At 45.6% G+C, this 27,966-nt stretch overlaps 1 protein-coding gene across 1 annotated transcript; it reads left to right on the top strand.

Moving 5' to 3' along the window:
* Window positions 1-540: 540 nt before the first annotated feature.
* LOC311129831 (insulin receptor substrate 2-like) lies at window positions 541-22,273 on the top strand. The gene is made up of 2 exons (XM_084162297.1): window positions 541-4,071; window positions 19,300-22,273. Exons 1-2 carry the CDS (start codon window positions 780-782, stop codon window positions 19,302-19,304), a joined length of 3,297 nt encoding a protein of 1,098 aa, XP_084018423.1. The 5' UTR covers window positions 541-779; the 3' UTR covers window positions 19,305-22,273.
* Window positions 22,274-27,966: the final 5,693 nt, after the last annotated feature.

Genomic DNA, 27,966 nt, shown 5'->3' with positions numbered 1-27,966 from the left:
CAAATTGTATTGGTCACATACACATATTTAGCAGATTTTATTGCGGGTGTAGCGAAATGTTTGTGGTGTAGCTAAATGATTGTGCTTACATGCCTACATTCCCACAAACTTCAATCAGTTTATACACTCTGAAACGTATTATTATTACTATTATTATTATAAACTATTACATCAATACTTAACCCAAATAGCCAACAAGATCTGTGATAGGCCTCTTAATGCATAAATTGATAAGTTGCCCTGGGAGAAGAGTATACACGTAGGCAGTTATGCATAAATGCATCATAGACAGATGAGCGGGTTGACAGTACCAACCGTACCCAGGGTGAGTCGGAAGAGGGCAGGAGTGTGTGTGTGTGTGAGTATGTGGGAGGGCTTTCTCTCCCATCTGACTGAGTCTTTCACTATCATTCAGCCCTCTCCACCAATGAGCCCATGAGCTCATCAAATAGGCGGATTTGCAGATACGCCCCGTCGGCTTGCACCGCCCCAGTGTCAGTGTGTGTATTTTTTCCCTGCCCTACTCTTTTTTATGTAACCAAAGCTGGATGTGTAGAACGTCACATGTTGTTTCTCTCTTCACTTCGGTAACTTAGCGATATGGGTTATTTACTGTTAAACCGCTACATACGCCGGACGCACAACCGGCGCCTGGAGTGAAACAGAGCCTTCGAGAGATACGGCCTATAGGCTACAGAGTTTATCTCTCCAGCCTTCGATAAGTGAGAATATAACAACAGGTTAAGGAAAGTGAGAGTTGTTTTATAAAGGACGATAGAATGGCAAATCCCCCAAATACTGGAGGAGGACACTTGTTATCCAACGCGAATATTAACAACAACAAGATTAAGAAATGTGGATACCTCAAGAAGCAGAAGCACGGACACAAGCGCTTTTTCGTTCTGAAGGAGCCGAGCGAGGGCTTCCCTGCCCGGCTGGAGTACTACGAGAGCGAGAAGAAATGGAAAAACAAGTCGGCGGCAAAGAGGGTTATTCCTCTGGACTGCTGCCTCAATATCAACAAGAGAGCGGACTCCAAACACAAACACCTTATTGCCCTCTATACCAAGGACGAGTATTTTGCTGTGGCGGCAGAGAATGAACAGGAGCAGGAGAATTGGTATGGAGTCTTAACTGATTTAATGAGCGAGGGGAAAGTGTACTCAGACGGCTCCGCATCCAATTCCGCGTCCTCGCTGGTGGGGTTTGATGAGGCGAACTACGGGATGATTACGCCGGTAACGGCTGTGTATAAGGAGGTATGGCAAGTGAACCTAAAATCCAAAGGGCTGGGACAGAGCCGGAATCTTACCGGGGTGTACAGGCTGTGCTTATCTAGTCGGACTATCAGCTTTGTAAAGCTCAACTCGGATGTGGCGTCCGTCAGTTTACAGCTGATGAACATTCGGAGATGCGGGCACTCAGAGAGCTTTTTCTTCATCGAGCTCGGCCGGTCAGCAGCCACGGGACCCGGCGAGCTGTGGATGCAGGCTGACGACTCTGTTGTGGCGCAAAACATCCATGAGACTATCCTGGAGGCGATGAAAGCCATGAAGGAGCTGTCAGAGTTCCGGCCGCGCAGCAAGAGCCAGTCATCGGGCACTAACCCCATCTCCGTGCCCACCCGGCGGCACCACAACAACCTCCCCCCAAGCCAGACCGGGCTCCAGCGACGGTCGCGCACTGACAGCATGGCCAAGACGTCCCCCATGAGTAAATTCACCTCCTGTCGGATACGCACTGCCAGCGAGGGAGACGGCACCATGGCGCGCCCCTTGCCTGTGAACGGGAGTCCCCTCAGCCCCAGTATTCACCGGACCCTATTAGGGAGATCAAACACCATCACAGCCCAGCCCTGCCAGACATTTGAATCCTCCTCCCTCCAGCACAGTAAGTCCATGTCCATGCCTCTGTCCCACTCCCCACCCACAGCCACCCCCAGCCCTGTCAGTCTGTCCTCTTGCTCTGAAAGCAGTGCTCCTCGCCCCTCCAGCTGCAATGCCTCTGTCTCTGGCTCCCCCAGTGATGGCGGCTTCATCTCCTGTGATGAGTATGGCTCTAGTCCTGCAGCCCTGTACCTCACTCGCCGCAGCAACACCCCAGAGTCTCTAAGGGCAGACACACCCCCCTCCCGGGATGGCAGCAACCTGCATGGCTACATGGTGATGGAGAGGCAGAACCAGAATGGTTTCTGCCGGTTACCAGAGCTGGACAAGGCATACCGGAAACGCACATACTCCCTTAACACCCCGCCCCAGCACAGGGCGCCGCCCCAGGTCTCCTCCACCTCATTGGACGAATACACGCTTATGAGGGCCACCTATACCAGTGGCGGCCAATCGGGTCGCAGCTCTCACACCGCCTCCCCGAAGGTTACCTATCCCAAGGACTATGGCGATGTCCAGATAGGCTCCAACGGTCACCTAGGTGACTGTGGCTACATGCCCATGACTCCGGGCGTTGCCCCTCAGACAGGGTGGGTCAAAGGTGATGCTTACATGCCCATGAGCCCCATGTGTGTGTCGGCCCCCAAGCAGATCATCAACCCCCGCTCTCACCCCTCTCCAGCTGGGCTGGGCTCCCATACCGACTCCCCTGGAAGCATGTCTCTGGAGGACAGTGGCTACATGAGGATGTTCTGCGGGGCCAAGATGTCTGTGGACAGCTCAGACGGGAAACTCACCATGTCCCCTGTGGACCCCCTGGTCTCCTTCACCCCACCAGACTACATCCTCACAGACACTACCCCCCAGCTTCACCCTCACCACAGACAGCCTTACTCCAACAGTTCCCTGCCCCGCTCTCTCAAAGCCCAGCCCCAGAGGAACGGGGTTACAGACACAGACCAATACGTGGTGATGAGTCTACAGAAGCAGAGGATAGAGGAGGAGTCCAACTACTGCCCCATCTCACCTGTCTGCACCGGAACGCCCCCCACCTCCACCCTCAGAGCTGGCAGGGTCACTCAGGAGGGGGGTCTGGTCCACAGGGGGAGGGTGAGTCGGCCTACCCGGCTGGCCCTGGACTCTCTGAGGACGCTGCCCTGTATGAGCGAACACCCCCTGCCCTCTGAGCCCAGGAGTCCCGGGGAGTACATCAACATCGACTTTGGCAACACTACACGCTACCCGCCCGAGAGCTCTGGTTCATCACTGGGCTCGGTGGACGGGCCGATGAGGAGTTCCCCGCCACTCTCCGATTACGTCAACATTGACGTCAGCTCGCACTCTCCCAAACACAGGGATTCCCCTTCTTCAATAGGGCACCTGGAGCCGAGTCCTGCGCTCCCTGTGTGTCCCAGCCAGCCTCACAGAGAAGAGAAGAGGGAGCGAGAGGAACAGGAGAAGATCATCATAGTGGAATATCCTCTCCAAAAGCATGCGAGCCCTGTATACCCGGTTGGCGCTGTAAAAGACGACTACACTGAGATGACCTTCAGTCCTACCAACCCCTCTCCCTCTGCCTCTCTCCCTGCCACCCTGTGCCCCTCTGATACCACCACCACCACCCCCCTGCCCACCAGCCCCTCTGCCTGTGTCCAGAGACTCACCCTGATGGGAGAGTGTGCAGTGGGGGTCCCCCCGGTTCCTGTCGAGACCTTCTTCCTGGGGTGTCCGTCCCTCTCCATCCCCATCGTCGACCCAGACAGGGGGGCAAAGGTGATCCGGGCCGACCCCCAGGGGCGCAGGCGCCACAGCTCCGAGACCTTCTCCTCCACCACCATGGTAACGCCAGTGTGCCCATCGTTCGCCCCCGATGCCAACAAGCGTCACAGCTCGGCGTCGGTGGAGAACGTGTCGCGGCCAGTCCGGAGCTCGGAGGGTTCAGATGAAGAGTATGGGAACAGCAACAGCCCCATGTGCCGGGAGACGTCGGCGGGCTACCAGAACGGACTCAACTACATTGCCTTAAACCTGATGGAAGGGAGCCTTGGGGGCTGCAGCAGTCTGGGGGGCAGTGAGGGACTGCTGAGGTTCAAGGCAGCGTGCGGATGCAAGGGGGGCATGAACGGTTTTAACACCAGCCCTTATGCCACCATGGGCTTCAAGGAAACTGCAACAGCAGTGAAAGGTGAGACACCGCTGACTCTGTGTGTGTGTGTGTGTGTTTGCATGCTTATCATGAGCCCATTCATTCATTCATCCAGACTTCATTCAAACAGTCAGTGTGTGTCAGGGCTTGAGTAAAGATATGGCTGTAGTGATAGCAACCCATTTATTTGGCATATTTACCCTTTGCTAAGCAGCAGTGCACTCCAAGTTTGTTGTGTCCTATGGAGACGTTGTGTGTTCACTGTGTCCTACTGAAGCCAACATTCTAATAATGCCAGAGAATTTAGACTGCCTCTGTGGCACGGACAGCAGCTGCCTGCGTGCGTGCGTGATTGTCATGATGCGGCAGCGTGGCACGCAGACCACAGGTTTCTATCCCTCATAGTCTGAACCCAGCCAACCCACTGTAGCCAGCCAACACACTGTAGCCAGCCAACCCACTGTAGCCAGCCAACACACTGTAGCCATCCAACACACTGTAGCCAGCCAACCCACTGTAGCCAGCCAACCCACTGTAGCCAGCCAACACAATACACTGTGGCTTACTGTACACACTACTGGATCGACTGGCAGTGAAATTGAACTCTGCTTCCCGGCTCTAGGGATAGCAGCTCCCTGTCACTTTACCCAAGTGGAAAAAACTAAAGGAGCTGCGCAATGGTTACAAAGGCGCTGTTTATCTAGCCTGTGGACTTGGTATTTGATATACTGTTGACGCATCCAATATTTAATGTCAGTTTGTTTTTTACATGCCTTTTTAATTAGGTGAAGAGATAGCATGATGGTTTTGAGCAACCTACTCATGAGAGAGATATAAAAATATATATGTTTGTGGAAGCAACACAGTCTTATAATGATGAAGTATGAAGATGTATGCACTCACTAACTGTAAGTCGCTCTGGATAAGAGCGTCTGCTAAATGACTAAAACTGTAAAAAAAAAAATGAAGCGCGCCCATATTAGCCTACTTTTTATGTGACCGTTTTATGTGCTGTATATTCAAGGAAAATATGTAAAAATGAACCATGTTTTTCAAGCTGTTTAGTGTTGATCTGTTTGTTATTGTAAGTTAGTTTAAACAAATGCATTGGTGCTTATAGTGTGACTACTAACTAGACCAGGGGTGTCAAACTAATTTTGCCCCGGTGGCCGCATTCGGTCTTCAACGAGTGTGGAGGGCCACACTGATTATGAAAAATATTTCTGTGCCCTCAAAAATAGAAATAATTGTCCTCTATCCATCGTTTTTGGAATTTTCGATGCTCCCTGACTGTGCACAGTGATTATTAGTGAGCTGGACAGTCAAGAAACTGTATAATTTCTAGACAGTTTCGATTTAGTTTTAGTCAACTTAAAGTATATTGAGTTAGTTTCCCCCCCAAATGTTGTTTTCATTATTATTATTTTTTTTCTATTTAGATTTTTACTCAAACCACCCGCGGGCCAGATTGTACCCCCTCGGGGGCCGGATCCGGCCATATGTTTGACACCTCTGAACTAGACCATAGACTTCAGATATTATTTCCTTCTCTAAATGTGATTTGTCAAACATAGGGGGATGGGATGATGCATGACAGGGCAAGTTGAAGCACCATGATAAATGGACAGTAAATGTTCTGGCCCTGGCAAGCAGTGTAATAAGCGCTTGTAAACTGTGGTATTTGGATTGGATTAGGAGTAGCCCGTCACACCCATACAGTACATCAATAAGCCCAAGACTGTGGGAAATATGCATGGTGTTGTGAAGTAAGTTATTGAAGTCGTTTGTATTCTGGATCAATGTGTGCACTCGAGTCCCAGCCAGCAGCGTTCCCTGTGACGTAGTTATTATCTTTGTACCAGACTACGCTAGTACAAATGTACAAGAAAACATCCCAAGGGGTTCAATGATGCAGAATATTTTTTCCTCCACATGCTAGAACAATCCATAAGGAATAGCCTACCCACTGGTAACACACTGGTTGAATCAACGTTGTTCCACGTCATGAAATGACATTGAACCAACGTGGAATAGATGCTGAATTGTCATCTGTGCCCAGTGAGTATGGACCAGGGTTTTTCTTATTTCTATGACACAGTTAGGTTATATGTGCTCTGAGAGGTTACCTTAGGATACGAGACAGCAAATATAGTGGGAAGTAAACTAATTTCTGTTCAAAATGATCATGAGAAAGAAATCTATTTTGGGGACAGTTTGTTCACCTAACAAATCACACTACAACCCCGTGCGTAATGCGTATATATTGATGCGTCCCCTATGAGATGGAGGGTTGGGAACACCAAAACATTACCTTTCACCTCGTTCTGGCAGATTTACGTGTGCTTACGTCTACTGCAGCATCAGTAGCTTGTTATACAACATTAAATAACTATTTATATATGTTTTAAGAGCTATGTCATACTTTACTATAGATCTGTACCCATTGTATAATAGGTTTGCACATTGATGGTGAAGTATGAATGACTTGTAGGCCTATAGGCAGTGGTTACACAATGTTGTTGTTGAAGCTGCCCACTGACGTAGTGATCTGCTATGCACTGTTGAAGGGAGCTCTCTCTCTCCTCCTCTTTCACTCCCTCCTTTTCTCTCTCCTCTGTCTCCCTCTCTGGCTGTATACCGTAGGGCTGGGTGCAGTCAGTGCACTGGGTCCCCCAGAAAAACAAGTGAGTCAGTTGTTTATCAGTTGTCAGGTACTGGGCTTCAGGGCAGGAATGCAGGCATTGTGCAAAGGTTGCTGGGAGAGGTGAATGCTCACTTGTTTTTCTAACCTACTGGAGATGTCTTTGTTGTTTTTTACTGTGAGGAACTTTACAAAACAGACCATAGTACACACACACACACACACACACACACACACACTGCACCTGGACTAAAAAGCCTTCACACTTATTGGTCAATCATATTCAATTAAGGGTGTGTGTGTAGTTGTAGTATGTATTATGCTAGTGTATTTTTTGTATATTTGTGCAATAAGGTATTTCTGTTGGGTTGTGTCTGAATGAGCGTTTGAGCATGAGTATGTCTGCTGAGTTGTTTTCTAGGTATAGCAGGCATTTCTGCACTAATATATTTTTTTCTACTAAATAAGTTGAGCAGGAAGAAAGACATGGCCCTAGGCTAGGGAAGGAGAGGAGATGGGAGGAGGCGGAATGGAGTGACGTTAGTTTGTTTTTCTAAATCATGACAAAACAGACCACAGAGAGCCAGTAGGTAGAGAGAGGGAGAGGGTGAAGAATGGAAGAGGAGGGGGAGAAAGAGAGAAAGGGAGCAGTGTTGATCCGGTAAAAGTTGGCAGTGGCTGGCTTGCCTGGTTATTTACGGCATTCCTGAAAACAAAAGATCAGCCGGAGAGAAAGAACAGTTAGCTGTGTTTCCGGAACGGCCGAATACTCTGCCCCGATCAGGAATGCTGCCAGCACAGCCAGCCACTCACTAACACTCTAATCATAAACACCCACCCCACAGAGAGGGCTTAGACTGCAGCCACAGGGCCTCACTGTGTGTGAATGTGTGTGTTTACTAAGAAATGACCGGCTTTTCCACATTCTCCCCTCACCATCACAAGGCGAGACATAGTCTGCATTCCACATGCTCACATTAATTCGCGAGTGGCTGGATTTGGAATGCAAATCATCTGAGGCTGAATTGACCTTTTTATTGTGTGTGTGTGTGAGTCTGCTGCTCTTTTGACAAACACATTCTATTAGAGATAAAACCTTCAAATCTCTTTACCTACACGCCAAGGATATGGGCGTGACATTCTGTTCTAAACATGTGTGTGAGTGCGCGTGTGTGTGTGACAGCTGCTGTGCGTATCTGTTTGTAGATGACTCTGGCCTTGTGTTTTTGTGAATGAGGGATCAGGGTTTTCATTAGTTTATTGATTTACTGGTTCATTGGCTCATTGAGCTGATGGTCGGTCGATAACGCTTTTGCCGGTGTTGTTGTTTTTGTTTGGGAAAATGCATACACTCACTCAGAGGGAAAGGGGTGGGGGATCACTGAGTGGGTTGGGGGCTGTTTAAATTCAAACGCGCGCCCCCGTACGGCCCACCCCCGCCCCTCACTATGCCCCCATCAGAAGTGTGACCTTTGAACTGGCCCTGGGTGTGTGAGGGCTGTTGGGATTAGCAGTTTGCCTGAGAAACACCAGATATCAGCAAACAGAAGAAACATGCACACTATTTAGTATTTAGCTATTTATCTCTCCTACGATCTCTATCTCTGTGTCTGACTTTCTCTCTCTCATCTTTATCTCTCTCTCTATCTTCTATTCTACCTCTCTTTTGTCACCTGACTTTCTGTTTTTCTCTGAAGCTCTTTGTTATCATCCCTCTCGCCTGCCTCTCTCCATTCCTCATGTCTTCCCCTTGTTTATCAGAGCTCTCTCTCGCTCTCTCCTATGGCTGGGGCTGTCAGGTGTTTGGTACAGACAGTGGGAGACTGACTCACTTTCTTCATGTTTTTATTTAGGAGCTCTGACCAAACCCTCTCGCCCCTTTCCTTCCCTCTCTACCTCAGTGTGTGTGTGTGTGTGTGTGTGTGTGTGTGTGTGTGTGTGTGTGTGTGTGTGTGTGTGTGTGTGTATGCCCGTGTGTGTTAGCAGATGGTGGGGGCCGGGGTCTTGCACCTGCGCCTCCAAGCACTGGTTATCTGGCCCTTCAAAGGGAGTGGCAATACGCTAATGACTAGCACCATCTGCCACAACAACAGAGAGAGAGAGAGGAGAGATGGACAGAGAGAAAGGAGGAGAGAAAGACAGAGAGAGAGATGGTGGAGAGAGAGGGGGTTGGGGTTGGGGTTGGGGTTGGGGCGGGGGGGCGGTGCAAAAAGCCAAATATCACTCTAACCCCCTACCCCTACTCTCTCTCTCTCTCTCTCTCTCTCTCTCTCTCTCTCTCTCTCTCTCTCTCTCTCTCTTTTACTCACTCCCTCTTTCCCCCCTCTCTCTCTGTCTCTCTCTCCCCCTCTTTCTCTCTCTCTCTCTCTCTCTTTCTCTCTTTCTCTCTCTCTCTTTCTCTCTTTCTCTCTCTCTTTTATTTTACTCACTCCCTCTTTCCCCCCTCTCTCTCTCTCCCCTTCTCTCTCTCCCCCTCTCTCTCTCCCCTCTCTCTCTCCCCCCTCTCTCTCCCCCTCTCTCTCTCCTCTCTTTCTTTCTCACTCACTTTTTTTTTCTAGCATTAGTTTCTCTTTTTGGTAAATCATGTGATCTAGCCTCCCAGTCAGTTGGTCTCTGCCCTCCTCTCTCTCTCCTCCCAGAGAGCCCTCTGTCTATAGTGCCTAGCTCCAGCTGAGTGCCACTGATTGGCTTTAAGAACAGACCATGGAGGTTTGTTTAATGACTAATTAAACAATTAGCTAATCAGATAGCTAATTAGCCCCATTACAATAATTCCTTGAATTGTCTCCTGTTTTATGGACTTCTTTGAATAGAATAATGGCTTTTATGAATTTGAACTAAATTAGTTAACTAAATGAACTTTACTGAGGTGGTGTGATTTTAGAGGATAGCATAGCAGTGCTGAAAAAAGGCTGATTGAATTGTCAGCTGCTGTGTGTGGTTAATTATAGAGCAGTCCTATAATAAACCTAGACATAGTGGCGTATTTCAAAAAACGTTTGTCCTCACTCCCTCCCCTGTCTCTCTCTTTCACCCCTCTTTCACCTCACCCTCCCTCCATGTCCGAAACAGTACCTTTGAGTAAACTAGGGCGGGATGTTCCATGGGTAGATAAAAACTCTGTCAATGTTCCCTCCATTTAGCTGGGAGTTAAGGAGGATTACATTCTGTTCAGGATTAGACATTGTTGAGCAGCTTGTTTTGTTTAGAGTTAGGGGAACGGAGAGCACACGCACACACACGGAGGTGTTTTTCCCAAACACTGAGGTGAGTTGGAGTTATGATCACTTAAGCCTCATTGAGCTCATGTTCTACTGACTTCTCAGAAACAGGCTTCAGTCCCTCAGCCAAATACTACAGTTACATCATAACACAGCTCTCATAACCTCTCCTCTCCGCAGAACAATGTGTATGTTTATGTTTGCCAGTCAGTCAGATGTCAACTGCATGTGTGTGGGTGCGAGTAGTGCTCTGAGACATTGCTCGTACAAATGGCTAGATTAGTGTGTTGTTGCACTACCTTGGCCATTTGTGATGAGGTTTAATCTGTGTCCCAGAACACGTGTGAATGGGTGGGGGGGCCTTCTCCATGGCACAAGGTAAAATTTCAATTGAAAAAGCAATATAACCATGTGCGTTTTGTAATAACATAATAGAAATCGGTGCTGGGCTCTCTTTATGGGCTTGTGGCGCGACTGAATATAATTGCCCAGCATGTGACATGATTTTAAATGAACGCATTTCTCCCCGTGCACAGAGAAGCACTTGGCAGTCGGACAGATGTGTGTGTGTGTGTGTGTGTGCGCGCATGTGTGTGCATGTGTGTGACTAATGTAATATGCAATTGTGATAATGACTTTATACAATCAAAGGAATTGTAATGGCTATAATAGTAGTGATGGTTATTGTCCGACCTCGTTTAGTCATTTAGGCCTATTTGGCCGATGCCAAGCGGTTGATATGAGGTCTCCTCACCCATTCCTTCTTATCTCTCTCATTCTTTCTTTGGTTCACTCTCTTTCCCTCCCTCTTCCTCTCTCAAATTGAAATGTTCACATTTCACATTCACATGATTTTTTAACACAACCCTGTGCTCAAACAAAAAATATGTTAATAGCTTTTCGTTTTTGATAGTTCCTTAAGCCACCATATCAAATTAACTAAATAACTATGGCCCCACACTCTCATTGTTATCCTCAACACTCCCCTCCCCGCCCTACATACACCACTACCACCCTCCCCTACCTATATACATCACTATCCCCCACTTCCCTCCCAACATACACAACTACCCCCCCCTCCCTATATACACCACTACCCCCTCCCCTCCCTATATACACCACTACCCCCCTCCCCTCCCTACATACACCACTACCCCCCCCCCCCCCCCCTCCCTACATACACCACTACCCCCCCTCCCCTCCCTACATACACCACTACCCCCCTCCCCTACCTATATACATCACTATTCCCCCATATACACCACTACCCCCCCTCCCCTCCCTACATACACCACTACCCCCCCCACATACACCACTACCCCCTCCCCTCCCTAAATACACACTAAACTACCCCCCCACCCCGACCACCTTGATGAGTGTCCCTGCCTCTTGCTTTTTAAAAGACAAAATGTTCTGTTGTGTGATTAGCTGTGTTTGTATGTGTGTTATGAATGTATAATGTGTTTGTTATGATAGTGTTATACATGTGTGTGTGTGTGTGTGTGTCCTTCCTGGAAGCTTGTGGGTGTCACCCTATGGTTCAGGCTGAAGTGTGTCTGTGTGTGTGGGGCCTAGATAGGAGGAGGAGCTGGCTGTGTTAGGAATGTAAACAACGTGGATGTTGTTGTTGTTTGTTTGGTGTTTGTTTGTTGTTTACATACACTCCTCTGGGCTCTTGACTTCCTGAGAAAAGAGAGAAGGAGAAGGGAGAGCGATGGCTGATGATATTACATCTCCCCATGTCTCCCCCTCCCTCTTCAGGCTTCGCAGAACGTCTACGTTGGAGTTAGTCCTGTTAGGAGAGCTACAGGCCTGTTATGTCTGAGCTATGCTACTGCTAGGAGCACCATATAAATCAACTACTGCTAGGAGAACCATATGAATGGGTGCTGGGCTCTCTTTAAGGGCTTGTGGCGCGACTGAATATAATTGCCCAGCATGTGACATGATTTTAAATGAACGCATTTCTCCCCGTGCACAGAGAAGCACTTGGCAGTTGGACAGATGTGTGTGTGTGTGTGTGTGTGCGCGTGTGTGTGTGCATGTGTGTGACTAATGTAATATGCAATTGTGATAATGACTTTATACAATCAAAGGAATTGTAATGGCTATAATAGTAGTGATGGTTATTGTCCGACCTCGTTTAGTCATTTAGGCCTATTTGGCCGATGCCAAGCGGTTGATATGAGGTCTCCTCACCCATTCCTTCTTATCTCTCTCATTCTTTCTTTGGTTCACTCTCTTTCCCTCCCTCTTCCTCTCTCAAATTCAAATTGAAATGTTCACATTTCACATTCACATGATTTTTTAACACAACCCTGTGCCCAAACAAAAAATCTGTTAATAGCTTTTAGTTTTTGATATTCCTTTGTGATGCATGTGATAGAAGGAGTTAATACGGTAATCAAGGGGAAGTAATAACCTATATGTGACCTCGTTGACTCTCCTCAGGACTTTGAACGGCCCCACAAACCGCGGGCTCAGCTTCCGGTAGGGCAGGCGGAGGGGCAGATTCCGGGTCGAGAGCCAGACCCGATACCCCGGTACAAAGACGGGGGTCTCACTGCGGTGGCGGTCAGCGTTGGCCTTCTGATGACGCACGGCGCGTTGGAGGTGAACGTGGGCAGCATCCCACATCTCCTCCGCGCGCCGAAACCAGTCATCCACCGCAGGAGCCTCGGTCTGGCTCTGGTGCCACGGTGCCAGAACTGGTTGGTCACCTAGAACACACTAGAAAGGCGTTAGGTTAGTGGAGGAGTGGCGGAGAGAGTTCTGGGTATATTCTGCCCATGGCAAGAACACCGACTACTCCCCCAGCCGGTCCTGGCAGTAGGACCGCAGGAACCTACCCACGTCCTGATTTACCCGTTCCACCTGCCCATTACTCTCGGGGTGGAACCCAGAGGTCAGGCTGACCGAGACCCCCAGACGTTCCATGAAAGCTCCCAGACCTTGGACGTGAACTCGGGACCTCGGTCAGACACTATATCTTCTGGTACCCCGTAGTGCTAGAAGATGTGAGTAAACAGGGCCTCCGCAGTCTGCAGGGCCGTGGGGAGACCGGGCAGAGGAAGGAAGCGGCAGGACTTTGAGAAGTGGTCCACAATGACCAGGATGGTGGTGTTACCTTGGGAGAGGGGAAGATCAGTCTGAAAATCAATGCTAAGGTGAGACCATGGTCGTTGTGGAACTGGTAACGGTTGTAGCTTACCCGCTGGGAGGTGCCTAGGTGCCCTACTCTGGGCGCACACCGAGCAGGAGGAGACATACACCCTCACGTCCTTAGCCAAGGTAGGCCACCAGTACTTTCTGCTCAGGCAGCGCACTGTACGACCGATACCTGGGTGACCAGAGGAGGGTGACATGTGTGCCCAGAAGATCAGACGATCACGGATAAGAGCAGGCACGTACTGCAGCCCAGCTGGACACTGCGGTGGAGATGGATCTGTGCGTAATGCCCACTCTATATCCGCGTCCATCGCCCATACTACCAGCGCCACAATGCAGGAGTCCGGGAGTATGGAGGTGTTGTCTCTGGGCCTCTCCTCTGTGTCATACAGCCGGGACAGTGCGTCTGCCTTCACGTTCTTCGTACCTGGAATGTATGACAGTGTAAAATCAAACCGGGTGAAGAATAGGGCCATATAAATCAACTACTTCTAGGAGAACCATATAAATCAACTACTGCTAGGAGAACCATATCAATCAACTACTGCTAGGAGAACCATGTAAATCAAGTACTGCTAGGAGAACCATATAAATCAACTACTGCTAGGAGAACCATATAAATCAACTACTGCTAGGAGAACCATGTAAATCAACTACTGCTAGGAGAACCATATAAATCAACTACTGCTAGGAGAACCATATAAATCAACTACTGCTAGGAGAACCATATAAATCAACTACTGCTAGGAGAACTATATAAATCAAGTACTGCTAGGAGAACCATATAAATCAACTACTGCTAGGAGAACCATATAAATCAACTACTGCTAGGAGAACCATGTAAATCAACTACTGCTAGGAGAACCATATAAATCAACTACTGCTAGGAGAACCATATAAATCAACTACTGCTAGGAGAACCATATAAATCAACTACTGCTAGGAGAACTATATAAATCAAGTACTGCTAGGAGAACCATATAAATCAACTACTGCTAGGAGAACCATATAAATCAACTACTGCTAGGAGAACCATATAAATCAACTACTGCTAGGAGAACCATATAAATCAACTACTGCTAGGAGAACCATATAAATCAACTACTGCTAGGAGAACTATATAAATCAAGTACTGCTAGGAGAACCATATAAATCAACTACTGCTAGGAGAACCATGTAAATCAACTAGTTACGTAAGCACATGTTTACTGTACTTTAAACTACTGTACTAGCAGGTCTCTCTTCTATGTGTGTGTGTGTGTGTGTGTGTGTGTGTGTGTGTGTGTGTGTGTGTGTGTGTGTGTGTGTGTGTGTGTGTGTGTGTGTGTGTGTGTGTGTGTGTGTGTGTGTGTGTGTGTGTGTGTGTGTGTGTGTGTGTGTGTGTGTGTGTGTGTGTGTGTGGTAGAGTGTTCCTGGCCTGAGAGCAGCAGGTTTAAATATAGCTAGTGAGAAATACATAACTCATGTAGAGAGCAGAGTGTACGTGTGGGACGGGGCACCTTCCAGGGACGGGTAGAGGAGTGTGTGTGGCGTGGCTGCAAGGAGGAGGGGTACAGAGTAATGGGTTCATTTACCCCTCCCTCTACCCCCTCGCTCACTCTCTCTCTCTCTCTCTCTCTCTCTCTCTCTCCCTCTGTGATCAGTGTGTGTAAGATCAGCTGTGTTAGGGGAGGTAGTCTCTCTCAGCTGACACACTGAGCAGGGCTTGCTGAGTCTCCACTGATAAAAGGGGATTATGATGGCTGGGCAGGAGTGTGTGATTGATAACGGCCCCGTGTAGCTCAGTTGGTAGAGCATGGCGCTTGCAACGCCAGGGTTGTGGGTTAGATTCCCACGGGGGGCCAGTATGAAAAAAAAAAATGTATGCACTCACTAACTGTAAGTCGCTCTGGATAAGAGCGTCTGCTAAATGACTAAAATGTAAAATGTAAATAACCAGGGGTGTGTGTTTACATTTACATTTACATTTACGTCATTTAGCAGACGCTCTTATCCAGAGCGACTTACAGTTAGTGAGTGCATACATTATTTTTTTAAATGTTTCATACCCGCGTGGGAATCGAACCCACAACCCTGGCGTTGCAAACGCCATGCTCTACCAACTGAGCTACATCCCTGCCGGCCATTCCCTCCCCTACCCTAGACGACGCTGGGCCAATTGTGCGCCGCCCCATGGGTCTCCCGGTCACGGCCGGCTACGACAGAGCCTGGATTCGAACCAGGATCTCTAGTGGCACAGCTAGCACTGCGATGCCTTAGTTTAGAAACATACCCCTGTGTCTGCAACCAACAGGTCTGAACTGGCCCTGCTAGGACACACACACACACACAGACAGGACCGTCCCATGGCCTCACCACATTCCTGTGTCTGTGTGTCGGGTTGACTGTGTTACTCTGGTGTTCCGACCCTTTCCTCCTCTCCCTGACCCCCCAGGGATGGAGTAACTGGGCCTTGGTGTAATTGGCCAAGTGAAATTCAAACTACTGCTTTGAATTTTGCCCTCACTCTTCCCATCCCACACATACACACGCAATTGACCACTCAGAGTGATGTGCGTGGGACGGGGAGAGTGAGGGCAAAGTTCACAGCAGTAGTTTGAATTTGTAGATTGAACACAGAAGTGAGAAGGCATTTTATCAGCTGTGTTGTTATGGTTACCAACATAAAAAATGACTACAGTTTACTGTAGAAATCTACAATACTTATTGTAGAATTATATAGTAAACTGTAGTATATTGTAGAATACTATACTACACACTGCAGTATCCCTCGATCATGTGTAGTGCTTACTATAGAATGTTGTAGTATACTGACGAAAACTATAGTAAATTCTAGTGTATTAACCAGAGAAAAAAAACACTGTAGTAAATATTACAGTAATATCCGCAAAAACACTACAGTCTGCAAAAACATTACACTTTTTTAACTATAGTAAATAGAGTATTTAATTTGCATGTACCCTGCCCATTCCCCTCCCCCATATCGCAATTTGTGCCACCAATAAGTGAGAAACCTACATGCCAAGTATAGACCATATATTGTGTTCCCTACAGGTTATAGAAAACAGCAGTTCTGAACTATCCGTTCAGACCCCGGTCCTACCTACCTACAGGTTATGGAAAATTAGCTTTCTGAATGAGAAAACCTCCACTTCTATGTCAAAAACACTACAGTAACTACTACAGTCCGCAAAAACACTACAGTAAATTCTACAGTATAGTACAGTCCGCAAAAACACTACATTCATAACTATAGTATACAGTATACTACAGTTTTCTTTTACTACAGTATTTATACTATAGTTAACTGTACAGTATACTACAGTGAATACAGTAAAGTCCCCAAAACACTACAGTGAATACTATAGTATTTATACCATAGTATACTATATAATTTTTTCATGTGGGTAGTGTGCGTTATTAGGTGTAGTGTTATGACTAGGTTTTGTAACCTACCTCAGTGTTTCCCCTAGGAATTCTACACATTTTGCAATGTGGCTGAGAGAAAAATTGCAGTTTTTCAGCAAATTTCCTGCAATTCTACACATTTTGCCATGGCTTATGCCATATTTTTATGCTATCTGAGTGACTCAAAGATTATCACAAAATTTTTTGAATTTTAGATTCTCCCTGACTGTCTATTTTTTATTTTGATAATTGTTAGTTCTCAAAGATGATCTCCCGAGTGGCGCAGTGGTCTAAGGCACTGCATCGCAGTGCTAGCTGTGCCACTAGAGATCCTGGTTTGAATCCAGGCTCTGTCGTAGCCGGCCGCGACCGGGAGACCCATGGGGCGGCGTGCAATTGGCCCAGCGTCGTCCAGGGTAGGGGAGGGAATGGCCGGCAGGGATGTAGCTCAGTTGATAGAGCATGGCGTTTGCAACGCCAGGGTTGTGGGTTCGATTCCCACAGGGGGTATGAAAAAATAAATAAATAAATAATAATAATGTATGCACTAACTGTAAGTCGCTCTGGATAAGAGCGTCTGCTAAATGACAAAAAACAAAAAAACAAAAACAAAATGTTATTAAAAAGATATAGCTCCATTATCTTTTCTACATACTCTATATCTGGTTTTAGTCGTTTAAGTTTACACTGAAAACGTTTTACCGGAAATAATAATAATAATAAAACATACATATTTTTGTTTAATGTAGGGGAAACACTGTACCTATCAGGCATGGGGTTATGGTGAGGTTGGACAGCCATGAGGTGTGGTTCCCAATACCAGGCTAGTTCCTGGTTCCTGCTTTTCTGTCTTAGACATAGCACAGCACATGGTGACACAGGGTGTCTGTGGAAGTGGGTCAGACCCTCTAATGTGATTAGCAGGATAATGGAGATGCTAATCAGCCTCCTGTGTGTGTGTGTGTGTGTGTGTGTGTGTGTGTGTGTGTGTGTGTAAATCACTCCTCTATTTACTATAGTATGCTATGTACTGCTTCTCCTCTGTGACTGTGGAGTGACAGAGGCATTTAGCAGTTTTGGGTATAAACAGTGCACTTGTATTTACCCAATTCCTCTCTCTTTCTCCTAGTATAATAATAATAATAATAAAATATAATATGCCATTTAGCAGACGCTTTTATCCAAAGCGACTTACAGTCGTGCGTGCATACATTTTTGTGTATGGTAGGTGGGTATAGGGGATCAGTAGTCTGGGAAAGTACCAGTATTTTAGTGTTTTGGGCTGACCTTTTGGTTTCAAGTTCTGGTGTTATGCAGTTTGTGTGTGTGTGTGTTGTAACACTGGGGGTTCTGAATTGGGGGTTTGTTAAAGAGAGTGACGATCACGTCCAGCTCTGTGAAAACACCTCTTGTTCTCCGCTGGAATAAAAGGGAGGGAGGGAGGGAGTGAGTGAGGGGGAGAGAGGAAGAAAGGGAGGCATGGAAGGGCATTGCAATGTGCTGTTAGCTGAGACTTCCGCTGCCATGTGAGCACTGCATGCAAATCACACCGCACAAACAAGTACACAGGAGCAAGGGTCACAGCACTGTTCCTCAGAGAGAGAGAGAGAGAGAGAGAGAGAGAGAGAGAGAGAGAGAGAGAGAGAGACTACTCACAGCGCTTATACCTACATGTTTGTGTTTGTTTGTCAGTGTGTGTTCACTTCTGTTTGTTTGCACTTTTGCCTGTGTCTGTACATTTTATGTGCCTCTGAGTCTTTCTATGGGTTTTATGTTTGTTTTACAGATGTAGAATCTTAATTTGATCACTCTTTTTTTTGCTCAGGATTTTCCTGCACGGCAGGAAATGTAAACTTGTAGTGTATTCAAGGTTTCAAAAGGCTTTCCACTATAAAATGTCAGACTTCATTTTCCCTAACAAAAAATGTATCAACCCTATAAAGAATGTCCATTAATTATAATCCACATAATAATTCACATTTCCTGTTGCTGCAGGATTATTTTCCTACTGTAGTAAACTGGCTCAAATTAAGATCCTACATCTGTGAGTGCTGTTTTCTTAGGTGTGGGTTTTGTGGGTTGGTTCTTACATCCTTGTGGGGACCTAAAAAAAAAAAATAAGTCCCCACAAGGATAGTAAAACAAGGAAAATTCACCCTCGTGGGGACATTTCCCACGTCCCATGAGGACAAAGGCTATTTTAAGCTTAGGGGTTAGGTTTAGGGTTACACTTAGGGTTGGGGTTAGAATTAGGGTTAGGGTCAGGGGTTAGGGTTAGAAGTTAGGTTTAGGGTTAGGTGTTAGGGAAAATAGTATTTTGAATGGAAATTAATTGTAGGTTCCAACGTAGATAGAAGAACATAATGTGTGTGTGTGTGTGTGTGTATGTGTGTGTGATTTATGAGGTTGGAATGGGAGCCACAGGAGGGAAAGGTCAAACGGTGTATCCCCACTCTTTTACCAAGTATGGAATAAGTGCTCTTCATCAAGGGGGAATGGTGTGTAATGTGTGTGTGTGTGTGTGTGTGTTTGTCAGCTGGGAGCAGGTGCTTTTGTGGCAGGGGGAAAATAGTGGCATTTAGCACTATGCAGCTGACGGAGTACAGTCTCCAATGACAACAAACACAGACCTATACCAGCGCTAACTGACACACCAACAACACAGTCACGCACACACACATATTTTTCAATGGAAGAGATAGCGAGAGCATAGAGGGACAGAAAAAGGAATGCATTTCTATGCTTGTATGTGTAATTTACTTGTAGATACATATGGCAACCTAATTAACCAAACCCCTCCCCTCTCTGTTTCTCTTTCTCTCCATTCAGACTGAACACTGATGGGACCGCCCCCCCTCCTACACCCCATGTTCCTCGCTCCCTCTCTCTCGCTCTCCTGGCTGTGAATGAGGGATCAAGCTGCAGCCTAGTGACGAGGTCGCCACGCAGACAGCTGGACCGTGTGCTGCGGTAGACAACCTTTAACCTCCACCATCCCCTCCCCAGGGGTCAACGGGACCACCATCGTCACGGCAATGTGGACACTCCCCCCCCTCCCCCCTCCCCCATGCCTCCTTTCCTTCCCACTCTCGGCACCCAAACATTAAGGGTCCGTCGTTGCTGCTCTTTGAACAACTACAAACACTTAAAGGACTGTCTCATCGATGATTATCTATGTAGATACAAAGTTACTCCTGCAAAATTATTATTGTTATTATTATTCCACTGGTTTTCGTTTGGCTTTGGCTGACTTTAAAAACCTGTGAACCAAACCTAGAGATATTCCACACACTCCCACTCACACACACGTTATACATACGTACACATCACATATTTATTTATTTATATGTGTGCACTTTGTTGTGGATGTGTACACTAAATTTGTACTGAAGACAGGTGGCATTTTACGAACATATTCAGTATATAACAATGTACTGAGTTAGCAGTTGTTAAAACCCCTACCTCAGAGCAAACCAGGTTAGTACTTATTTACACACCAGAAATATATACAAAACATTAGGAACAGTGCTCTTTCCATGACATAGACTGACCAGTTGAATCCAGGTGAAAGCTATGATCCCTTATTGATGTCACTTGTTAAATCCACTTCAATCAGTGTAGATGAAGGGGAGGAGACAAGGTAAAGAAGGATTTTTAAGCCTTGAGACTGAGACATGGATTGTGTATGTGTGCCATTCAGAGGGTGAATGGGCAAGACAAAAGATTTAAGTGCCTTTGAACGGGGTATGGTAGTAGGTGCCAGGCGCACCGGTTTGAGTGTGTCAAGAACTGCAACGCTGCTGGGTTTTTCACGCTCAACAGTATTCCGTGTGTATCAAGAATGGTCCACCACCCAAAGGACATCCAGCCAACTTGACACAAATGTGGGATGCATTGGAGTCAACATGGGCCAGCATCCCTGTTCAATGCTTTCGACACCTTGAGAGTCCATTCCCCGACGAATTGAGGCTGTTCTGAGGGCAAAAGGGGGTACAACTCAATATTAGGAAGGTGTTCCTAATGTTTTGTACACTCAGTTAATACAGAGATATATTTATTTACTTTCAGAGGTGAATGTTTTTATGAACACCAATCCAAAGCCTTACTTATCTACTGTCCGCTGTTTCTGACGGACATTTAGTTTGGACCTATAAACACGCAGAAAATCTAAGACTTAAACCGATCGCCATGGAAATTGAATTTTTGTCTGAGCAGCCGGAGAGGAAGAAATCTTTCCTCTTTCCCTCTGCTTCCTAGATTCCTGAGATTATTACAGTTTGTTCACATATAGGTACTATATATTAATATGTCATAGTAATATATTTATCATTGCATACAAAGGTTAGGAGAAGAAGCTCTTAGGCATTATTCCACACACACGACGCAAATACAGAGAAGTGAAGGAGAACGGGACCTAGGAGGATTTTTCTGGAGTAGGACAAACATACATCATCATCACTCACACATCCGCATGTCCCAGTTTGACCTGGGCTTGTGGTCTGTTTTTAGTGACTAAAACACAATAATAGAGACAAAGCATAAGGCACCTTTATATACTTTAACCTATTACCTAGTTCACTCACAACAACCCACCTGTGACATGTTTTTCTCACCTGATTCCTCAGCACTGAGCCTCTGGTAAGCTGTGATAAGCTATTTGGCACATAAGTGAGCTGTGATTGGGCTGGTGGGCAGACACATACACACACCCTTGACTGGTTGTTCAGGGAGGTTTTGACATGCTTGAAGCCATCGCAGCTGCTTTGGGATGTGACATTGAGTGAGTGAGGAGACACACCAGAGCTAACGCTGCACGGTCTTGCACTTACAAACTCCCTAGATTGTAAACACAAGACACTTTTGAATGTAGTCTATTCCATGTTCTCTTGGGGAATGTAACAACCATGACAACAAGGAGAAATACCACACTAATACTAATAAAAACAACTATTACAACAACTACATGCAGAATGAGACAAAAGAAACAGACAAAAATGTAATGAATGAAAAGCAGTGTCACTTACTTTGTCTGAGTTCATTGATACTCAACGTTTGCCTATATATTGTAAATAATGTACAAATACAGAGAATTACAAGTGAGTGCAAGCTGAACCTTTTGCTTTAGAGAGATTTTAAGTTAAAGATGATAACTTATGTTGTTTGTACTGTTTATATGTGTTTTGGAGTGAATTCCCGGAAATGAAAGCACTAATTATTGTTATATACACCAAGCAACAATGTTTGGACTTGATTTTTTAAACTATTATTACAGGATGGTCTTGTGAAATGAATGCCACTACAAGGACATTTTTTAATGCTGTAATGCCGAGAAAGATTTTAAGAGAAAAAATAATTAATTAAGAGTTCATTCTTGCTACTTCACGAATGGCATATGCAATATTTAAATTTCTTTACAGAGAGGTACCACATTTATAAATACTATGTTAATAATCTTTGTTAAACCTCAAAACATATTCTTTTTTTGCTCTTTGTAAATCTTTTCTGCCAATTTCTAATGGCAAGTTTTTTGTTTGTTTTTGCTATTGGAGCCTATTGGTGATTTGAGCAGTGTTTTTTGCATTTGGGTAACGTTCCTGTTGGGGTTTTATTGAGCATCTAAAGGTTATGATAATATGACGACCTAGCTTAACTTGCTGTGTCTTCCATTGTAAATACTTAATATCTTTTGCTTATTGTGATGCTACTAAGAGATGATAATTTAAACCTAGTGTAGTTCCCATGGCTTTAGACTGTATTGATTCTTTATAGACACATGCAATAAAGAATAACACTATTTAAGAAAGCTAACGTCTCTGTCTCCTCTCTCTTTCCTTTTTTAAATCTCTCATCTGAATGGCAGAATGGAGGAGCATCATCAGTCTCCTCAGACACCAGATGTCTCAATTAATTTTTTCTTCATTATATCAAATAAAATCTCTCTCTCAGCTTGTCCTTTGTGTCTTAGCCACTCATGTTCATCTGTTCCCTCTCTGCTAGTCTCCCTCAGTGAGTGTTGTTCTATGACTTCTGTCCATTAAACAACACCCCAGTGGCAATATGAACACATGAGAATAGTTAATTTAGCAGCCTCTAGCATTAGAACTGTTATTGTTTTGCCCCCCTCCACTCCCCCTTCCCCCATCCCCCCTCCCCCCTCCACTCTCCTTGTCCCTCTCCACTTCCCCCTGCCCCCCTCCCTGACCCCCTACAATAGTAATTAGACTAGCTTGTCATCAGCGACACGCAGAACTGTGAGGGAATAAATAAAAGCAGTGATGGGATTATGATCCTGTGCCATCAGCCGCATGCTGTCAGATTAGTCCTTCTCACAGCTGTGCTAATTAAAATGGTAATTAAGGCTGAGAAACCATCTATAATTGTAACAGTCTGGTTGGGATAAGTTTTTTTATGTGTGTGTTTTTTTTTTTTTTGGGGGGGGGGGTATGTGTATGGGGGGCAGAGTTTATGGAGGGAGGTGATTGTATTTCACATGGATGTGTGTGTTGGGGGGCTGGGTGTATATGTTTGTGAGGGGGTGGGGCAGGTTGTTATTGTGTGCATGTAGCATGTGTGTGTAGGTGAGAGGAGGAGACATATTTGTGTGAAGACGTTTATGAGTGTGAAGAGATGGTTTTGAGGGACATCAGACCAAATCAAACCCAGTTCATTATTTAAGTTTTGTCCTGAGCAGGTAGAGCTGTGTGAAGTAGAGGCTTGAGAAGCACAGATTACAGAGAGGAATCACAGTAGCCTTGGTAAAATGAAAACATAGGAATGAAAGCAATGTCTGGTTATACCCCAGTTAGTAGTGAGGTGGTAAGAGAGAGGTTTAGGGTTAGATTCAATCCGTAGCGCTGAAGATTTGCGCTGTAACGCGATTTAAATGTTCTCGCTTTCGCGGAGACTGCATTCATGGTAAACGCTGCATATGCTCAATCGGAAATTACCTTTAAATTTCATTCGATCTACAGCGCGGATCTTAATCAGATTGAAGTGGGTAGGAGAGAGGGATAGAGGGATCAGTCCCTCCAGGATTCGGCAGGGTGACATTTGTGGGCCAAAATGCTTGATTTTGCTGACACAATTCTGAAATCATGCACGACAATTAACAATGATTTAGTGCAATTTGTCACGAAAATGCGCTGACGAGGGAAAAGGTTTGTTGACGGTGCGGTGATTGGTTAAAATTGCAAGCCCTCTGTTTGTAGTGCAGTGAGCGGACGGTTATATGCGGTAATATTGCGATGACTTGACTGTTTTATGCGGTAATAGTGATTGGTCAAAGTTGCAAGCCCCGGCAACATATGCAGGGAATTGTTGATTTTGCCAAAAATCTTGCAATCCTGAAAGAACTGAGAGATTCTGACAGGAGAGGGCTCACCTGTTCTCTCTAAATGAGGTCCCATCCATCACTTCTCATCTCCCTCTCTCCCTCTCTCCCTCTCTGCTCGTTAGGCCTAATTAAGCACACTAATTTGTCCCATTAAATAAAATAGGAATGTATCAGGCTAAACACAGCCAAAATGTTCTCTATGGACACACACACACACATAACGCACACACATGCACGCACGCAACCACTTTTAATCCATCATGACTGTCATATTTACAAAATATTGTGTGAAAGGGTAATACCATGCAGTAGCCTGTATTGTGAAATATGTGTGAGGCCCAGCTCAGGTCAAGTCCCCTGTGTGTACAGTGAGGGGTTACTGAAGGATATAACAGAGCGTGTGAGACATGAGCCAGATACAGTCAAGACTGTCGTGAGGAAATGGAATGTTCAGCCGTACCGGAACTAATCAGCATTGGGTTACTAACGCAGTTGGGTTCACTATGGTGTCTGTGGTGTGGTGTTTTAGCCCAGGTTGACTCAAAACCCACCATAAGGGTTGAGCTATGAAAAAACATACCCAGATCAAAGAATAAGTTAAATTATTAATAAAACCCTCTTCTCCAAAGCATTTAACTGAATGTAGATTTGAGTATGGGCAGTGGTGTAAAGTACTTAAGTAAAAAATACTGTAAAGTACTACTTAAGTAGTTTTTAGGGGTATCTGTACTAATTATATTTTTTGACAACTTTTACTTTTACTCCACTACATTCCTAAAGAAAATATTGTACTTTTTTACTCCATACATTTTCTCTGACACCCAAAAATAATGGTCCAATTCACGCATTTATCAAGCGAACATCCCTGGTAATCCCTACTCTCTAATCTGGGGAACTCACTAAACACAAATTATGTGTTTGTAAATTATCTCTGAGTGTTGGAGTGTGTCCGTAAATTAAAAAAACAAGAAAATCGTGCCGTCTGGTGTGCATAATATAAAGAATGTGAAATTATTTATACTTTTGCTTTCAATACTTAAGAATATTTTAGCAATTACATTTAGTTTTGATAATTAAGTATATTTAAATACAAATACCTTTAGACTTTTACTCATGTAGTATTTTTCAGGGGTGACTTTCACTTTACTTGAGTCATTTTCTATTTAGGTACACTGTACAAAAGTATGTGGACACCCCTTCAAATTAGTGGATTCAGCTATTTCAGCCACATCCATTGCTGACAGGTGTATAAAATTGAGCACACAGCCATGCAATCTCCATAGACAAACATTTGCAGTAGAAATGCCTTACTGAAGAGCACAGTGACTTTCAAGGTGGCACCGTCATAGGATGCCACCTTTCCAACAAGTCAGTTTGTCAAATTTCTGCCCTGCTAGAGCTGCCCCGGTCAACTGTCAGTGCTGTTATTGTGAAGTGGAAACGTCTAGGAGCAACAACGGCTCAGCTGTGAAGTGGTAGGCCACACAAGCTCACAGAATAGGACTGCTGAGTGCTGAAGCGCATAGTACGAAAAAATTGCCTGTCCTCAGTTGCAACACTCACTACCGAGTTCCAAACTGGGTTTCCATGGCAGAGCAGCCGCAGCAGCCGCACACAAGCCTAAGATCACCATGCACAATGCCAAATGTTGGCTGGAGCGGTGTAAAGCTCGCCGCCATTGTACTCTGGAGCAGTGGAAATGCGTTCTCTGGAGTGATAAATCACGCTTCACCATCTGGCAGTCCGACTGACAAATCTGGGTTTGGCAGATGCCAGGAGAACGCTACCTGCCCCATTGCATAGTGCCAACTGTAAAGTTTGGTGGAGGAGGAATGATGGTCTGGGGCTGTTTTTCATGATTCAGGCTAGGCCCCTTAGTTCCAGTGAATGGAAATCTTAACGCTACAGCATACAATGACATTCTAGACGATTCTGTGCTTCCAACTTTGTGGCAACAGTTTGGGGAAGGACCTTTCCTGTTTCAGCATGACAATGCCCTCATGCACAAAGCAAGGTCCATACAGAAATGGTTTGTCAAGATCGGTGTGGAATAACTTGACTGGCCTGCACAGAGCCCTGACCTCAACCCCATTGAACATCTTTGGGATGAATTGGAACACCGACTGCGAGCCAGGCCTAATCGCCTAACATTGTGGCTGAATGGTTATGTCCAATATTTAACCAGCGCTGGGTTATCAAATAACCCTCTGCTTTCCTCTCCTCTCTCCTCTACCCCACCCCTATAGTCCATGTAGTCAGTCATGGTCCAGTGGAATCGTCCCAGACCCATTATTTCCACCACGACAGGAGCAGGAGGTGGTAGAAAAAGGTTGGAGAGAGGGGGTCGGGAGAGGAGAGGAGGAAAGGGGGAGTACAGACCCAGCCTGCGGTTTGATCTGCCTCATCACCATGTACCTCAAACTCAAACATACACTATACCCACACACACCTCATTGCCACTCACCACCACACCTACATACAGTATACACCTACAGCTCATTGCTACTCACCACCGTGAATAACACGCACACACACACACACCCCCACGCCCGCTCACGCCCACTCACGCCCAGACATGCCTCATTGACATTTAGCATTCATTGTGTTGAGCACTTATGGCTAGGGTCCAGGTGGTGTTGCCCTGTTGCTGAGGGAAGGGGGGAGGAGGGATGGAATGGGATGGGAAGGGAGGAGGAGGGATGGGATGGGAAGGCGAGGGGGTAAGGGGCGGGATGTCTGGGAGTCGTATGCCGTCTCCACCATATCACCCAGGTCTGGTAGAAGGGAGAAGGAGAGGGGAGAGGGAGATGGCTAGCAAGATTTCTAAAACTCTCCCCAGCTCAGCAAGCTCTGAGAGGGGCTTCTGTCATCTCCGGGCAGTTATGCTGTAGTTATTATGAGAACAGGGTCAGGAGAAGCTTGTTGTTACTCAAAGAACCCTGGAGATCCTCAACGAACCCCTGGAGTTTCTCAAGGAACCATTGCTAGTCAATGGTTCATATTTGTACCTTTGGTTAGTTGAGGGGTTCTTGGAGGAACCTTTAATGGTCCTCTGTAGCTCAGCTGGTAGAGCACGGCGCTTGTAACGCCAAGGTAGTGGGTTTGATCCCCAGGACCACCCATACATAAAAATGTATGCACGCATGACTGTATGTTGCTTTGGATAAAAGCGTCTGCTAAATGGCATATTATTATTATTATTATAATGCAGCAACGGGTTCCCGGAGGAACCCTGGAGTGGAGGTGTGGTTTAGTAGGGGAGTGGCTATAAGCTAGATATGTTTTGGGCTACCCGTTAGAGTAAATGTCATTGCTGTTCATGTGTTCTGTTGTATTGTGATTGAATGTTGAGATTAAACACCGTTTTCTTAGTTAGCAAAGGTCTATAAGGTCTTTCAAAAATGAACTTGGATTAATTGCCAGTTCGGGGATGTATGTCACAAGCAACATTTTAATTTAATGTGCTTAAATGTTCAAGGAATATTTGAATTTACACTCTGCAAAATTAAAGTTATGAACAGGGATGACACCAATCTGATAGGCTGCCACCTCTACGATATACTGTATTATTAAAGCTCCTGAACAGTCATTCTAAAAAGCACATGTTCTCTCATGGCTAACTACCAGGAAGTTTGAAAAGACAGGCTGAGTGGGTGGGGAGCTTATAGTCATGAGCTTGCCTTGACTGACAGCTCTTTGAAACAACTATTTCAAGCAACTTGGATGCAGTGAGCACTGTTGCAGTAAAATCATCTCAAGCAAATTTGGTGATACACAAAGCAACTCAAACAACATTGTACAGTTAAAATCTGAAGTTTACATACACTTAGGTTGGAGTCATTAAAACTCGTTTTTCAACCACTCCACAAATCTCTTGTTAACAAACTATAGTTTTGGCAAGTCGGTTAGGACATCTACTTTTTTGAGCATGACACAAGTAATTTTTCCAACAATTGTTTACAGACAGATTATTTCATTTATAATTCACTGTATCACAATTCCAGTGGGTCAGAAATTTACATACACTAAGTTGACTGTGCCTTTAAACAGCTTGGGAAATTCCAGAAAATAATGTAATGGCTTAAGAAGCTTCTGATGGGCTAATTGACATCATTTTAGTCAATTGGACGTATACCTGTGGATGTATTTCAAGGCCTACCTTC

This window comes from Coregonus lavaretus (assembly GCF_964263955.1).
Source record: "Coregonus lavaretus genome assembly, chromosome: 5".
Lineage (NCBI taxonomy): Eukaryota > Metazoa > Chordata > Actinopteri > Salmoniformes > Salmonidae > Coregonus > Coregonus lavaretus.
This window is presented reverse-complemented; position numbering and strand designations above follow the sequence as displayed.

Bases quoted from the DNA above. Each gene is read 5' to 3' on its own strand.
- LOC311129831 (XM_084162297.1), top strand. From the start codon at position 780: ATGGCAAATCCCCCAAATACTGGAGGAGGACACTTGTTATCCAACGCG.